At 44.2% G+C, this 17,244-nt stretch overlaps 1 protein-coding gene across 3 annotated transcripts in view; it reads left to right on the top strand.

The window, feature by feature from the left end:
- Positions 1-17,244, top strand: part of GGT7 (gamma-glutamyltransferase 7) — a 44,648-nt gene that overhangs the window by 14,065 nt on the left and 13,339 nt on the right. For all 3 annotated transcript variants that reach the window (XM_035122695.2, XM_060277254.1, XM_060277255.1), the window contains exons 4-9: positions 4,494-4,611; positions 4,909-4,976; positions 5,236-5,309; positions 7,228-7,424; positions 10,594-10,681; positions 11,724-11,851. In XM_035122695.2, coding sequence (XP_034978586.2) covers positions 4,494-4,611; positions 4,909-4,976; positions 5,236-5,309; positions 7,228-7,424; positions 10,594-10,681; positions 11,724-11,851 — 673 coding nt within the window. The remainder of the gene's footprint in view (positions 1-4,493; positions 4,612-4,908; positions 4,977-5,235; positions 5,310-7,227; positions 7,425-10,593; positions 10,682-11,723; positions 11,852-17,244) is intronic.

Genomic DNA, 17,244 nt, shown 5'->3' with positions numbered 1-17,244 from the left:
GTAGGTGTTCGCCACAATCTCCTTTGCTTATCATTTGTCATCCTGTTGTGTCACCATGGGAAGCCTCCTGGCCCTCATCAGTTATTGCTGGGCAAACTCCTATGACTGTTGGGGAAGTGACCTTTGCAAATGCATGCTCCATGGTGATATCGGTCTTGATGTTCTCACACGGGCCTTATTTGTCTGAGATGGTGGTGAGGAAGTCCATGCTGGTTTTAAGAATTGCACATGGCAAATCCAGGCTCATGTGGCAAGTTTTGACTGACTCTTCTGCAGTGGATTGCGGAGGAAAGAAGTTGTGTAAATAACTGTATGCTAATGATACTGTGCCATTTAAACTGTTCTAATGAATGATAATTAATGCAAGCTTCAAGAGCTGGTTCACACATCGCCGTCTTAAATGAGGAAATGTGTGGCCTCATGCCCCCAGTTGTTTATATTGTCCTCTGGGGAAAAGGAGCACGATTCCTTTTCCAATGGCCAGTAAAAGGCAATGGCAGCTGCCAGTTCCTTTCACTATTTGCTTTCTACTGCCGAAGAAAATGAGTGCTGGGAGTGACCTCTGGCCACTCTACACGGGTGGGAAACTTCAGGTCTGAGGACCAAATGTGGCCCCCAAGTCACTCTATGTGGCCCTCAGGATTCTTGCCACACCACATACCCTCCCCTGCTCTGCAGCTTCCTTGAGTGTCTTTGCCTGGCTTGAATGGTTCCTTGAATGTTGACAGTGCCTTTGCTTGCCTAGATGAAGGATAGAGAGGAATGTCTGAATTTGCACAGAAACTAATTTACTGTACAAAGGTAAAGTGCACACCTGTTGCTCTGCTCAGTTTTGCCTTTGATTCTTCTTATCGTTTACATGTGGCTCCTAGAAGGTTGTCCAGAAGGGAATGTGGCTGCTTGGCTGGAAAAGATTTCTCATTCCTGCTCTATACTGAAAGGAGGCAACCTATTTTTTGCTTTGATCCTATGTATGCACAGGTGGCACTGTGGTCTAAACCACAGAGCCTAGGGCTTGCCGATCAAAAGGTCAGCAGCTCGAATCCCCGCAATGGGGTGAGCTCCCGTTAGTCAGTCCCTGCTCCTGCCAACCTAGCAGTTCGAAAGCATGTCAAAGTGCAAGTAGACAAATAGTTACCACTCTGGCAGGAAGGTAAGTGGTGTTTCCGTGCGCTGCTCTAGTTCACCAGAAGTGGCTTAGTCATGCTAGCCATATGACCCGGAAGCTGTATGCTGGCTCCCTCGGCCAGTAAAGCGAGATGAGCGCTGCAACCACAGAGTCGTCCGTGACTAGACCTAACAGTCAGGGGTCCCTTTACCTTTTAAAGGTAAAGGGACCCCTGACCATTAGGTCCAGTCGTGACCGACAAAGCCACTTCTGGCGAACCAGAGCAGCACACGGAAACACCGTTTACCTTCCCTCTGTAGCGGTACCTATTTATCTACTTGCACTTTGACGTGCTTTCGAACTGCTAGGTTGGCAGGAGCAGGGACCGAGCAACGGGAGCTCACCCCGTCACAGGGATTCGAACCGCCGACCTTCTGATCGGCAAGCTCTAGGCTCTGTGGTTTAACCCACAGTGCCACCTGCGTCCCACCTTTACCTTTTATGCCTCTGTAAAAAAAAGTGTGTGGATCAACCCATTGTTCTAACAGATCATAGGGCAGAAGCTTCCTATGTATGTTGAGGTTAGGAAAATGGCCTGGGATGTCACCTGGGAAAATGGCCTGGGATGATAATATAGTAAATAATCTCCACTGGAGGATTTTTATTGGTATTCTAAGCTGTGCAGATCAGAGACAGATTTCTGTGAATCTGAAGGTGGCTTTGGAGGTCAGTAAGGCACAGCACCATAGAAGGACTGTCATGCATCTTCCTCCAAAAGACAAGCATGTGTCCTTCTGGAACATGATACAGTTTGCTCATCCCTGCCATTTATTTAAGCCAGGGGAGTTTCTGCACTCCAGAGGCCAGGTTCAACTGCAAATTTCACCAACCTTTACCTCCTCAACACCTGGCCCTCTGCCCATAGCTGTGGCCTCCTTTCAGCCATCACAATGTTTGTTTTAAAGAGGTTTTATGCAAGAGAGATTTCAAGTGTTTTGATAACCAGAACACCAGGAAGTTCTTGAGCATATTACATAAACAGAGACACTCAATAACAGCCCATCAGATGGGATTTGAGAAAACCATTGTTGAAACTGGAAACCCTAGTTTGCCACCCAAGCTGCTTAATCAAAACATATGCTCAGGAGTAAGGAAAAAAAAAGAACAGCAACCAAAATTATCACAAAGCTAAGGCTAGTTGAAGGTTAAGTACTGGCTGATTTAATGCATAGAGTTGCTGTGTTTTAAATAGGGATTAAAGTATCAGGTAAACACCAACAGTTTAAGTAGAGAATTGCTTGTTAGGCATGTTTCCCAGTTACGGTACTCTGATGAAAGCTTGACCTGTATAACAACATTCAGAGGGGTAACAGGGTTAGTCTATTAAAGCAATTGCAAGGAAGAGGGTCTTAAAGACTAAGCTCATCCACAGTCCCATTTGCCATTTATTCCGATTTAGCAGTGAAGCATGGATTTTCCATTTTATTTCTATGCCACTTTTCATTCAAGAGACCCCCCAAGACAGCTTGCAAAGGAGTCTCCTATAGGAAGGTATGGGAGAACAGGTGGTGAAATTTGGCTCCTTGTTGATGGTCTGGAAATGAGAGTCTCTGAACTGTAATTGCTGCCCTCTGGCTATAGTATACAGGCCAACTCTGGTGATTCCTCAACAAGGGAAGTGCACTTCCTATTCGCAGAAACACTTGTTTCATCTGATTCCAGTTGGCCCAAAGATATCAAGAGGTCCTTGGATTTCAGAGTCCAGTATCAACAAACAGCTTTTAAAATTAATGACAGGGATAAGTCACTTCCCAGGTCTACAGTTGACGCAAAGCAGGCTGCAATGAGCACACAACAAATAGTTGTCTACTTGAGTTGACAACGCCCGGGCACAAAGTTAGCATTTTGTTTTGGTGACTGGGTGTGGAGATGGATGTCTGCATCATTGATTTATGCCTTGGTTATACAACTAGTAACAACACAAATATGTACTGCTGGAGGGAGGGAACTGGATGGTTCAGAAGGGCAAAGTTCTTTGGTTACAATTCTATGCTGGCATCACACCTGGTTTTGTGAAGGACTTGCTGATGAACACAAAGCCCCTAAGGCCAAGGCACTGATTTACACCACCAGCTGCACAGAGAGGGGGGGGCCTTCTCAGTAGGAAGAGACTGGGAAATCCTGTAATATTGTCCTGCACCTATTAAAGGTACAGAACCTCTAAAAAAGCAACAGTGCTTCTTTCTACATCATGTTGTGATTGAATGAATGGGTTGCATCCGCGGCTAGTCCTACTCAGAGTAGGCCCACTGAAATTAATGAACATGACTAACTTAGGTCTATTAATTTAAATGGGTCTACTGAGTAAAACTTGTCGGCTACAACCCAATGATTTTATCCTTTGCCAGGTTTATACCCAACAGGTCCCAGCAAACAAGATATCTGAATTGTTTGGCATGAGCATAAAACACAATCTTTTTGTACCTCTCTCTGCAAAACTGCCTAACGTGACTTGTGCAGTTGCATTCAAAACAGCCTCTCCATTATTTCTTTTAAAAATATTGATCTAAGTTTCCCCACACCTAATAGTTGGCTTCCTCACCACTTACCTGTGTAATAAGTCCTTGAATTTTTTTTTGTCGCTAATACCCGTTACAAAGGATTAACAAACAGATTAAGAGGGGTGTTGCTAGAGGGTAGCCAGGGGACTGAACCCCAGATCTTTTGTGCTGGGACCCAGATCTCTCTCTGCCCCCCATCTCTTTCCTCATTTTAATGAAAACTGCTTTAAAAGATGTGTGCTTTGCAGTGGGGAAGTTCCATTGCACTGCTTAAAGGCTTTCACTAGCAGAACTATTTAGCTGCTTAGTGTACTGATGGAACAGTTTGTTTGTTTGTTTGTTTGTACTCTGCCCATCTGACTGGGTTGCCCCAGCCACTGTGGGCAGCTTCCATTACAGAATGCAAAAATACAAGAAAACATCAGATATTAAAAACTTCCTGATACAGGACTGCCTTCAGATGTCTCCAGAAAGTCATGTAGTTGTTTAACTCTTTGACATCTGATGGGGTGCACCACTACCAAGAAGGCCCTCTGCCTGGCTCTCTGTAGCTTCACTTCTCACAATGAGGGAACTGCCAGAAAGCCCTCAGAGCTGGACTTCAGTGTCCGGGCTGAACGATGGGGGTGAAGACGCTCCTTCAGGTATACTGGGCCGAGGCCATTTAGGGCTTTAAAGGTCGACACCAACACTTAAAATTGTGCTTACTTTAAGATGCTGTAACAATGGTTTGTACTGGAGCACAGCCTAGGAAGAAGTCATCCCATAGTTGCTGAAGCAATTTTCAATGTGTGTTTCACTCTGGTATTACTCTGTTGTTGCAGCGGAGGAGTAATGCTGGTCCATGACATCAGGAAGAATGAGAGCCGGGTGATTGATTTCCGAGAGACGGCCCCTTTCAGCATCCAAGAAGAGAGCCTTAGGAAGGCTTGGGAAACAAAGGTGTGTGAGAGCCTTTGTTGTTTAGAGGGGGGGGGTAGTTGGTTGGTAGCTGACTCAATTTCTTCTCCCCTAACTTACCTGTTCTGGTATCTCCAACTCCACTTTCCTCTTCCAGAGCCCATTAGGGCTTGGAACTATTAAAAAACTGTCATCTCCTCAATACATTGCTCTTCTTGCTTTCCATCTGGAGATTTATTTATTTTAATGTTGTTTATTTAAGACAGATTCAGCTTCACTAGTGCAATTGGCACTTTGGGTTTTCTTTTTACGCTTTCCTTTGTTCCTCCTTTTATCCAGCCAGGTCTTCTGGTTGGTGTTCCAGGCATGATCAAAGGACTCCATGAAGCACATCAGTCTTATGGGAGGTATGAACATTTTCTCTGCTCAGGCATTCCATTGTTCAGCTCCAGTTGGAAGACTGATGCATGCATGTAATAAATGTGTGATATTTATTATTACATTTATATCCTGCCTTTCCTGTAAGGAACTCAAGGGCTACATTCACACGGCAATTTATTCCGTTTTCTAAGGCAGCTCACCGGCAACACATGCAGTAATCTTTAACTGTTATATACTGTAGCTATCTGCCAGCTGCAATGTCATGAATGTTTCTGTGTTTGCCAGACTGCCATGGAGACAGTTGTTGGGCCTTGCTGCAGATGTGGCCCAGGATGGATTCAATGTCACACATGATTTAGGTGAGTGTGAGCGTTTACGGAACAAAAGGTGGAAAGCGAGGTTGTATGTACAAGTTGTCTCACATGATTTGATCCTAGAAAATGCAAAATTTCTCAGACTTTGCAGACTGAGGCTACAGGCCCAAGCCAGCATACAGTACTTTTTTTTCCTTAAGTGTCATTGAAATATATGAATGTTCGTTCTCAGCTATGATGTTCAGAACTGGAATGTACTAGGCGTTTCTCCTTCCACATCTTTCTATGACATTTTTTCTTAGGGTGCTTCCAGATTATCTGTTTAATCAACATTAATCTTGATTTGTTTGCTGGGAGATTTGATGACTTTGGCTATTGAAAGTGTAGCCTATTCATTCTGACTGTGGGAAGGCTAGACAATATTGTGTCCAAGCAAGTATCATTCCACACTTTCCAGTGCCCTTTCCCATCATTTCCCTCATCCCAAAAGGCTGAATTTTTTGTGGAAGCAGGATTTGTTGCCAACACCTCGCAGTCAGCCATAATTGTGCAACCTGAGAATTTGCCAGGATGTGATTGAATCCCACCTGAAAATAGCAACTGTGTGGAAGTGCCCCAAAGAATCTTGTTCTCAATTCTTTCCCTCCCTGGTTCCTTGTGTAGTGACCTCAGCTTTCCAGGTGTGTGATTTAGGGTGCCACGTGATGCCAGTGTGTGATTGAATCCAGCTCCAAAATAGCCAGTCTGGAAGCATCATTGGCAACCACTAGTGTGGAGCTATTTCACACAACTGGACTGAAAGGATGCTACAGGAAAGTTCTAGCGTTACATTTCTCCCCATAGACTTCCACCTCACTGAAGTAGTTTTCAGGTGCTTTTACATGGGGTTTTTAAGAAACAAAATGGCTGAAGATATGATTTGCTTGTGCCAGTGCAGTTCTCAAAAGTGTCTGGGCAGCATCTTCCACCTGGTCCATGATTTGCTTTCCTGATCCAATGGTAGCAAAATTTGATGGGGAATGTTTGCTTACCAGGGAATATGAGACCAGGGAAAAGCCCTTATTTCTAAATGTATTTGTGAACCATACCATAATAGCCTGCAATATAGGATACAGCAGAGACCCTCATATACTTAAAATCTCTCACTCTCACACACATATTTCCATTCTCTTTCACTCATGCATGTCCACAAATATATATTTGTTTTTACTCTTTACAGCCTATTCATTTCTCATTTACCGGTAAAGTAATATCATCACAAAGCAAAATGATGAATCCCAAACACTGCCCCCCACAAAACACAGCTAAACAGAAGGCAGCATAGAGCGACATACAGTACTTTTCCATGTAAAAGACTATGTTTTTTTTTCTGTAAAAATCATGGCCAAAAGTGGGGGTCGTCTTATATGTGGGTGGTGCATAAGATAGACGTCTGATTGGTTGTTGCTGTGGCTGCCTGCGGCTATTGTGTATTGTGTGTGTTATTCGTTGCTGCGTCAATGGGCGCTGTTGATTGGCTGACGCTCCGGCAGTTGGGTGGGCGATGGGACAGAAGGGAGTCAGATTTTGCGATCTGTGTTGATGAGTGATTTTCGGCAATCCCCCCTAAAAAAAGCTCAACAACCCTGGGTAATCGCCCCCTTAAAAAGCTCAACAACTCTGTGCCATCTCCCCCCATTTTCTTAAATTGGAGTCCCCCAAAATAGACATGGGGCCGACTTATAGACGGAAAAGTACGGTAGTTCAGCTGGTCAATTATCAGTCAAGACTTGGCAAAAAGAACAGTCTAAATACCTGCCACATAAATACTGGCAAAGTAGGTGATTAGTAGGTATGTTCAACATATGCAGTCTGTAGATCCTTTCTGTGTGGGCAGTATTGCTAGACCTCCCCCCCCCCAAGTTGATCTGAGCATCTTTTGCGGTAATCACCACTCACCCTTCTGTTGTCTCTCTCATTGTAGCAATGGCTATAAAAGAAATGAAGGAAGAGCAAAACTACTCAGATAAATTCAGAGAGACCTTCCTTCCAGATGGCCAGCCCTTGTTGCCTGGCACGTTTGTGAGAAGACCAGACCTGGCTGCTCTTCTTGACTTGCTTGGGTCGGCAGGGGTCTCAGCTTTCTACAGCGGAAATGTAACACAAGAGATTATTTCAGAGGTGAGTCAACCCGATTCTTTTCTCTGTGTGGATTGTTATGTGCATTTCATGCCAGAGAGGCATTGATACCAGATTGATTTGTTATGTTGTCATTATAGAATGTCCTAGAAAGTAGTGGAGGCTGGACCATTCGGGGGAATAGGGTGCTGCCCCACTAATCTCAGCCAGCCTCTGCCTGCCTGCCTATTGACTTACAAGAGGTGGCACTGGCTGCCAGCTTAGTCTCAGTGACACACTAACCCAGTGTTTCTCAACCTTTTTTGGGCCACGGCACACTTGTTCCGTGAAAAAAATCACGAGGCACACCACCATTTAAAAAGTTTAAAAATTTAACTCTGTGCCGCCCTATATTATAATTATGACTGTAAGAAACACTTGCCAAATATTGCTTTCCGGCGGGTTAGAGTTTTGCATTGGCGGCTGCCAGGCTCGTTTACACTGAGCTTTGGGAAAGAGGAGGAGTAATATTGCTTTCCGGCGGGTCAGTGTTGTTAATTGGCGGCCGCCAGGCACGTGACAATGCAAATCACCCTTCTCATCGCCGCACGTCGCGGCACACCAGCCAGCGTCTTGCGGCACACTAGTGTGCCGCGGAACAGCGGTTGAGAAACGCTGCACTAACCCATTTGTAGTATAGAAATACCATGTCCAGAATTGTTCACGCTCGTCCTCAACATGCTGCTTTCAGTCCATGAATATCCACAAAACATAATTAAAAACATCAGTAGATACGAGTTCAGGCATCCCCAAACTTCGGCCCTCCAGATGTTTTGGACTACAATTCCCATCTTTCCCGACCACTGGTCTTGTTAGCTAGGGATCATGGGAGTTGTAGGCCAAAACATCTGGAGGGCCGCAGTTTGGGGATGCGTGTACTAGTTGGTTATAAAGATATAAAGAAAAGAGAGTGATGTGGACCGAAGGTATCATTTGGTAAGAGGCAATATACCTTGTGTTCCTGAAGTGCCACTGCAAAGGATGTGGACAGGGAGGGATACCTACAAAGGTGAATCCCAAAACTACTCAACGAGATCTGAACATATTTAGGTATGGAAGGCTGGCTGACCTGGACTGGGGGGTATAAATAAAATGGGGAGGAGGAGCGATGGAATGGAGTATCCTGTAACAGGAAACTGAACAGGAGTACTTCACAGTGCAGGTCCCACTTATGAACACCAAAGGCATAAATACTGCATTTAGATGATGCAACATGATTTCAACTTTTCAGGTCCCCTCAGCCTGTTTTTTTTAATAATCAAGACACGGGGGGGGGAGTGCATCCCATCTCTCTCTCTCTCTCTCTCTCTCTCTCACACACACACACACACACACACACACACACCCCTCATAAGGTTTTTTAACCAGCACTTCTGAAAACTCTAAGCAGCACTAAACATAAAGAGCGGCTTTTTGGAAGGCGGAAGGCTGCCAAATCCCAGGGGAAATCTCCCCCTCCCCTCTCTCTTCTTTGTTTCCTGGGAAAGCGAAGGGACATTGCAAGAAAGAGAGATTCAGATATCTACATTTAACTAATCTACACTAATCCCCACTTTACTACCTCTGTCCTTTTCAAAATGTATAAAATTGCTGCCATAGAATAAAGAAACGATAGGACTCAAAAGCTTGTAAGAACACAAGGAACTGAGATGAGGCAATGTGTCATAAAAAACCTGGCACTGAAACCAAGCGGTGGGCATTCGAGTCAAAGACATGCAGGCGGCACTGCGCTAGGGTAAATAGTGTGGGAACGCTTGATCCCATAGCATTATTGAAGCAAAAGGCTGAAATGGATACGATTGTGGAGAGATTCTGATTTTGTTCTGGTTAGGGGCAACAGAATATTTAGCCCCTTCCCCCATGCAGTTTTTCAGCTCTAAATCCCCAGCCCCCAAGCTATTAGCTTTGCAGACACAAAAGCAAAATGCAGGGATAGTACCAAACAACACACAATTCAAGTATCATTTTGGATTTTAAAAGCCAAACACATTGATATTTACAATGTTTTAACCATCCTGAAAATGAAACATATTCATGGTAGTCCACAGAATATGCCCTAGAGAGTCTGATGTGTAAGTAAGGAAATGCAAGAAGATTTGATTCTTATTCAAGTTTAAATGAATTGAAAATGACAGGCTTCAAACTGTGTTCTGGCCAGGAATCCTTGGAAGCTTCATGAGGATTTCAGATTGGTAATGGTGACAGCTAAATTTCCTAGGGAAAAACAGTCACTTCTTATCTTCCCTTGCAATGGGGAATGCTGGTTGTATTCTAAGGTCCAACGTGCAGGGCTAACTAGTGTGTGCGCTGTTGATTTTTGTTTTGCTTAAAGAATAAAATACTTGGTATAATAAAAATAAGAATTCCCTGGATGCCTAGTTGCAGGTTTGGGCAAGTACTCTTTGGTGAGAAAGCCCCAGCAGAGATTTTAAATCTCAAAATATGCACCAAAGTAAAGGCATGGAAATATAGGCTGTTAGGAGAGGATGAGTTCCATAGCTAAGCCTGGCAGGACAGCTTACTCTATGGTCTTAACCCTTCATGCATTAATTATAATCAAATAAAGCATGTTGGCTATATGAGACTGATTATCCCACACATACACCGTAGATTAGACCCCAGAATCATCTGCAAAGTCAGTGTTCTTCAACAGATAGGTTGGTGTGCAAAGAGTTCATTGAACATAGAGACTTTGAAAACCACTGATCTAGAATAAAAATTGGGGACAGGACCAGAAGTCAGCATTGTTGGGAATCTTCTGAGACCCACGTCTCTACAGAAGCCCACAGATGACTTCTGGAGCTTCACAGTCCATTCTGTTTCTCCTCCTTGCCCTGTTGCTGCCCAATGGGTCCTGCCTTCTCCAAGCAGTGCAGCAGTAACAAGAAGACAGAGTATCTTCTTCCACTTGCTTTGCATTCCCTCTGGTTGTGCAGATTGGGGTCAGAGGGAAAAGAGGCAAGCGAGTTTGTGACAGTGGCAGTGAAACAGGTGGAAAGGTTGCCCCTCTCTCAGAGAGGGGAGACAGAGGGTATCTTACCCATGACTCTCCCAAAATAGGAACCATCAATAGCTGCAATTCTTTAGCCAGTTGAACAATGCTTAAATGTCCATTTCAAATATTGCTAGCATAATGCATGAAAATACATTGCTGTGATCCTTTTCTGCCTAGGTCCTTAACTTTGGAGGCACCTTGTCTGAAGAAGACTTCAGTAACTACACTGTTTTGGTGGAAAATCCAGTCCACACAGTATATCAAGGTAAAATGGTGCATCTATGACACCTAGGTTGGCATCTTTTATGCCATGTGATTGATTCCCAGTCCCCCCCCCCCAATTTTAAGTTTATAAAAAATAGGTTTAGGAAGCAGGTACATTTTTCTGCACTTTATTGCTAATTAATATCATGCTTGGAATACAGGGTAAAAGGAGGAGGCCCTAATGAAACCCACATGCCCAATCCCTGATTCCCCCAAGCTTAATCAAATTATATACCCCCCCCCCGCCGCCGCCCATAGTCCTCAAAAAACAGTAGCTAATGAAACCCTCACAAAAGGAAACAAGGCTCGACTTCTCCTGTGCTGCTGTAAGGCAAATACTAATTGTGGTGCTAAGTCAAGCCTTCTAAGCATCTGGCATAGATTGGGGTGTTTTCGTTTTATAACTAATTTTTCTTCCTGCCTAACTTTCTGGCAGACATGAAGACCTGTGAAACACCATGAATTTTAAATAAGTAATCCATGGTTTTAGGCCAACTCACACAAATATCTCACTTTCCCCTGCCTCATACCCTTGTATATTCAATCTGGCTTTTCTACATCCCACAGGAATAGAATGGCATGAAAGTCTCTAGCATAGAGCTGACCAAGATGGTACCCAGACATTTCTGGAATCTAGCTTCCATCATCCCTGGCCATTATGGATTCCTTTATCATTGTGTTTATTTTAGGGTTGCAACCCAGACAGTTTTTTAACCTGTGTGTCCTGCTTTTGAATGAAGCAGGCCATGTTGCAGATCCAGAAAGTGTTTCATTTGAAGCCCCAATCCCTGTCCATCGCACAAGCAGCTTTTCAAACGCTTGTTTCAAAAACAGTTTTCCACACATCAGATGCTGTCACGCTGCAATCTGGGTAAATGAAGTCCAAAGTTGCAATCTTACGGAACCCAGTGAGGCTTATTTCTGAGAAGACATGCAGATATTGCACATGAAGTGCCCTTTGGCTTCATAGAACTGTCATTTCAATAGATTCTGGACAAAAGGTGGAAAGACCTACCTTTCTTCTTCTTCCTTTACTGTAACAGGTCACCTTGTTCTCAGTCCATCACCTCCACATGTAGGTCCTGCCCTGATCACAGCTCTGAACATCCTTGAGGGTTTCAATATCACCAGTCAGGTAGCCAGAGAAAATATTCTTCACTGGATAACAGAGGTATGACTCATTTAACAGAATATTTTGTTTCTGGCAAAGGTGTGATTGGGAGAATCTTATAGGAAAGAAAACTGTAAATGGTTGTAATTAAGCATTACATTGGTTGAATCCAACTAAGGTTTACTCAAAGTAGACCCACTGAAATTAATACTCTTAAGCAAGTCATGGTAATTTATTTTGATGGGTCATCTCTGAGTAGGACTAGCATCAGATACAACACAAAATTTCTATCATCATGGGCTTTGAGTTAATGCTCATTGGAATTGAAATCCAATTTATTTTATCTGTTATGTCCTAAAAGCCTTATTTTTGTACTTGCTGATTAAAATTTCTTCAAGTGAGCATGCCATGGAAACATCTCTAGTAAAAACAATACTTAGCACTTAATATGCTCATCAGCATCTTGGGCCACATTCATACCATACATTTAAATCTGTATCATACCACTATATACAGCCATGGCTTCCCCAAAGAATTCTGGGAGCTGTAATTTGTTAAGGGTGCAGAGAGTTTTTAGGAGACCCTTATTCCCCTCACAATCCACAGAGTGGTTTAACAATCAATCCTTCTTCACAGGAAACCTTGATGATTGCAGTTTGAGGCAGGGAAATATCTACCTCTCCTAACAACTGTCAGCACCCTTAGCAAACTACAAATCCCAGAATTATTTGGGGAAAGCGTGGCTGTTTCAAGTGATGTCACAGTGCTTTAAATGGATGGTGTGAATGTGGCTTTGTACATTTTACATAAAAATACCAGAAACCTGCTGCATTCTATTTTTTTTTTTAACATAATTTTTATTGGTTTTTACAAATTACAAAAGATGGTACATACATAAACACCTTTTCCACCTTCTTCCCACCCCCCTCCATGGGTCCTCCCCTGCCACAGAAGTATCCCACGCAGGTGATCAGTCAGAAGTGGTCCATTTTATGATTGGGTTTCTGTCCTCCTCCCCCTCCCCTGCCCCCCAAGCCCCCCCCTGCCACCAGGGAGCTCCAGTGAACCAGGGCAGTACGCAGGAGTTCATCCATCCAACCATCTATTGACATACCAAAAAAAAAAAAAAAAGAAAATACAAAAAGAGAAAAAAGAGAAGAGGAAAGAAAAAGACAAAAAGGAAAAAAGACAAAAAAAAAATTCATCATAATTGTTAAATTCATAATTGTTAAACCATATTTTGTGGGCTTCCCCACCCTCCCACCCTTCCCCGGTTTTCCTCCCTTATTTATCATCTTCAACAGTTTCATAGTTCATATTTTATAACATACACCTTTATATCTTATACCACTTTTAAACTATTATCATTTTCGCCTATTGTCCAATCACTGAGAAATCAAACTCCCATTTTTTCTTCCCGTGCCTAATTTTTACCCCTCTATAGGCCTCCATATTTTCACCTTTTTCCAGAATCAATTCACTTTTTAAACCTATAACTATTCCCAAACTAACCTTACTCCCCCCGAGTACCTGCTCCACCCCTCCAATCCAGCAAGTTCCATAGTCAGCAGTCCAGTTATAGTCCTATTAACCCATCCTTACAATCACCACTTCACTTTCCCTTCACCCCACCCCCTGTTTGCAGTCTTTTGCCATCCAGGCCTCCATATCAGACCCCTGAGCTTCTTCTCTTCTCTGCTTAATTTTTCCTTCTTCCCTGTGGTCATTCTGGAGTTCCAGTAAATCCAGTCGTGCCCCCCTCGAAGGGGAGGCACTCCATCCAACTTTTTGTAGAGTAAAATCATCATTTTTTTCGTGATGGGCTTCATGAAACCTGCTGCATTCTAATGCACTATTCTTGTTAAAAGAAAATAATTAAACTAGTGGGCTTTGCATAAAGACATTATAGTCTTCAGTCAGCTGATTCAAACTACGTAGAAGATTTTTGGAAGAGAAAAGAATATGAACTAGCTGTTTGCTATTTTTTTTGGTATCTCTCTTCCTCAAGGCAAACTTAGCAAATAGTTGACATGTATTAGCTGAAAGCACCTCCTTGTGGCATATCTTTTAACCATGCATCTTGCATATCATGGGAAATTTGGCCAGTAGCATAACACATTATTACAGACAACAGTGATCTGGTTTAGTGGCCTCTCTGAATGTGAAACCTTTTCAGAGGGGCACCGGTTTTTATATAAAGTGGTATATGGAATTCTTGCAGCCTATAAATAGATAAGTATTACATGCAGCAGGTGTCAGCAACCATATTTTTAAAAGAATAAAGGGAACCAAATCTGACCAAGAAATTGCAGACTTTAGGAGCTAGTGACAGACAATTTCAACAAAGGAACTTGAAAACTGCGGAACTAGAATTTAGCAGTAAGTTTGATTCTGTTGGTGCAGTCCTTAATTGTGACAGGGGTTTCTTCTACTACATACGGCAGGCATCAAATTAGGATAGCAAAATTGTAAACTATTACTGCTGTTGTGAACAAGCACTATATTTAAGCTTTACATAGAACTGTCACAAATGGGACTTCTTGCATTTTATGGACATTTGGGCCCATTGCTTTCCATGTTTTTCACTATGCACTAATAAATACCCTAACATATGGCCTATGCTTATGCCACAACAAATCTATCTGCCTTTAAGTTGCCACAAGACTCCCTTTGTTTTTGCTGCAACCACTGGTGCAGTGTGGCGGGGGCCACAGGGACACTTGCCCCAGGTGCAAAACTATTAGGGATGCCAAAATGTCGACACCCGGTGCTGCCTCAATACAGCCGTGCACTTCTGTCGCTGGGCTCCATTGAAAATGGCTTCTCTATGCAAACCAGGAAGTGACCTCTCCAGACAATGGAATTACTCTTCTTTGCTTATCTCTCTGGCTGCGATCTTCTGGGTGATGTGGCTCTGATCCAGAAGGGATGAGAGGCTTTTTAGGGGGAAAAACCATTTTCTCCGTACGATGATGTCTGCTGAAAATGTCATACACACCCTCCCCAGCTGCTATGTTTAACAAATAGCAGCTTCAGTATTAAGGGTAGGGGTTTGTGGTGAGGATTAAGTCACCCCTCATCAATCACATCCACACCATACATTTAAATACGAATTTAAATATGAATTTGACCCATAGCTGTGAGGCATTTCCGAGCTTTTTTGCGGAGAAAGTCTTGACACTCCGCCGTGACCTCCCTGCCAATTTGGATACAATAACGGAACTGGAGGCCCCTCGACTGTCTTCGAGTTCAGTATTGGACCAATTCGATCAGATACTCCCTGCCGATGTAGACAGATTCCTCCGAGCTGGAAGGCCCACCACTTGCTCCCTGGACCCGTGCCCGTCTTGGCTGATTAGAGCGTGTCCAGATGAGGTACGGGCCCCCCTGGGTGAGATCATCAACTTGTCCCTGGGCACAGGGACTTTCCCAGAGGAGTTGAAGGAGGCAGTGGTGCGTCCACTCTTAAAGAAAACATCTCTAGATCCTTTAGATCTATCCAATTATCGCCCGGTTTCGAATCTTCCGTACCTGGGTAAGATAATTGAGAGAGTGGTTGCCGAACAGCTTGGTAGGTTTCTGGATGAAACATCGGCTCTAGATCCATTTCAGTCCGGCTTTCGCCCTGGTCATGGGACCGAGACAGCTCTGGTCGCCTTAACAGATGATCTCCGTAGACAGCTGGATCGAGGTGGGTCGGGACTGCTGATTCTTTTAGATCTGTCAGCAGCCTTCGATATGGTCGATCATGAACTTTTAGACCACCGCCTTGCCGACGTGGGGATTCAGGGCACAGTCCAACAATGGCTGCGTTCCTTCATCTCAGGTCGGGGACAGAGGGTGGCGCTAGGGAGGGAGTTGTCGCCGCGGCACCCCTTGGTGTGTGGAGTCCCGCAAGGCGCAATCCTTTCCCCAATGCTTTTTAATATCTTTATGCGCCCCCTTGCCCAGATTGTCCAGAGTTTTGGGCTGGGTTGTCATCAATATGCTGATGACACCCAGATCTATCTGTTGATGGACGGCTGCCCTGCCTCGGCCCTGGACACACTCACCAGGTGTTTGGAAGCTGTGGCTGGATGGCTACGTGGGAGCCGACTGAAGCTAAATCCTTCGAAGACAGAGGTCCTCTGGCTAGGTCGGGGCAACATGGGGTTGGGGGGCCAACTCCCATCTTTTGCAGGGGCTCAATTGGTACCAGCGCCTTCTGTCAAGAGTTTGGGTGTAACCTTTGACGCCTCCCTTTCCATGGAGGCGCAGGTTGCATCCACAGCAAAGGTGGCATTTTTCCATCTCCGCCGCATCAAGCAGTTGGTCCCTTACCTCTCTCGCCCCGATCTGGCCACAGTGATCCATGCGACGATCACCTCCAGGCTTGACTATTGTAACTCGCTCTACGCAGGGTTGCCCTTAAAGCTGACCCAGAAACTCCAGCGGGTGCAGAATGCCGCGGCGAGGCTCCTTACAGGGTCCCGGCCGCGGGATCACATTCATCCAGTGCTTTACCAGCTGCACTGGCTCCCGGTGGAGTACAGGATCAGGTTTAAGGTGCTGGTTTCGACCTTTAAAGCCCTATGCAACTTGGGACCCTCGTACCTACGGGACCGCCTCTCCTGGTATGCCCCACGGAGGACCTTAAGGTCCACAAATAATAATATTCTGGAGATCCCGAGTCATAAGATGGCTAGATTGGCCTCTACTAGAGCCAGGGCCTTTTCAGTACTGGCCCCAACCTGGTGGAACGCTCTTTCCCAGGAGACCAGGGCCCTGCGGGATTTGTCATCTTTTCGCAGGGCCTGCAAGACAGAGCTGTTCCGCTTGGCCTTTGGGTTAGACTCAGCCTGATCCCTGTGTTTTCCTCCCTCATGGCTTGGATTTATGGCCTACTTGAAATGAGGCTGCATTTTAAATTTTAATACTGTATTTTAATCTGTATTTTAATTAATTGTTTTTATGTTTTATTGTAATTCTGTTGGTGCCAGCCGCCCTGAGCCCGGTTTTTGACTGGGGAGGGCGGGGTATAAATAAAAATTTATTATTATTATTATTATTATTATTATTATTAAAGCAAATTTTAATGCACATTAAAAGCACTTGGCTTACAGTTTCCAGCCACGCCCATGATCAATGGCGGTTGTTCTTCGTCGCCCTCTGGGGGCTGCGAGGAAGTTCAGGCATAAATGAGGCCTAAATCCTTGCAATCATACCACCCCTTAATCTTCTCTTCTCGAGGCTAAACATACCCAGCTCCCTAAGCTGTTCCTCATAAGGCATTGTTTCCAGGCCTTTGACCATTTTGGTTGCCCTCTTCTGGACACGTTCCAGCTTGTCAGTATGCTTCTTGAACTGTGGTTCCCAGATTGACATATGTTTGCAACAGGAGTGGGAAACCTGATTTTAAGAAACTGTATTAAGTCAAAGTAGTTTGGTTTGATTTGTAATAATTTGTGTGTATA

Source organism: Zootoca vivipara, chromosome 7 (assembly GCF_963506605.1).
Source record: "Zootoca vivipara chromosome 7, rZooViv1.1, whole genome shotgun sequence".
Taxonomy (NCBI): Eukaryota; Metazoa; Chordata; class Lepidosauria; order Squamata; family Lacertidae; genus Zootoca; species Zootoca vivipara.
Note: the sequence above shows the minus strand (reverse complement) of the source record. Positions and strands in the feature narration are given on the sequence as shown.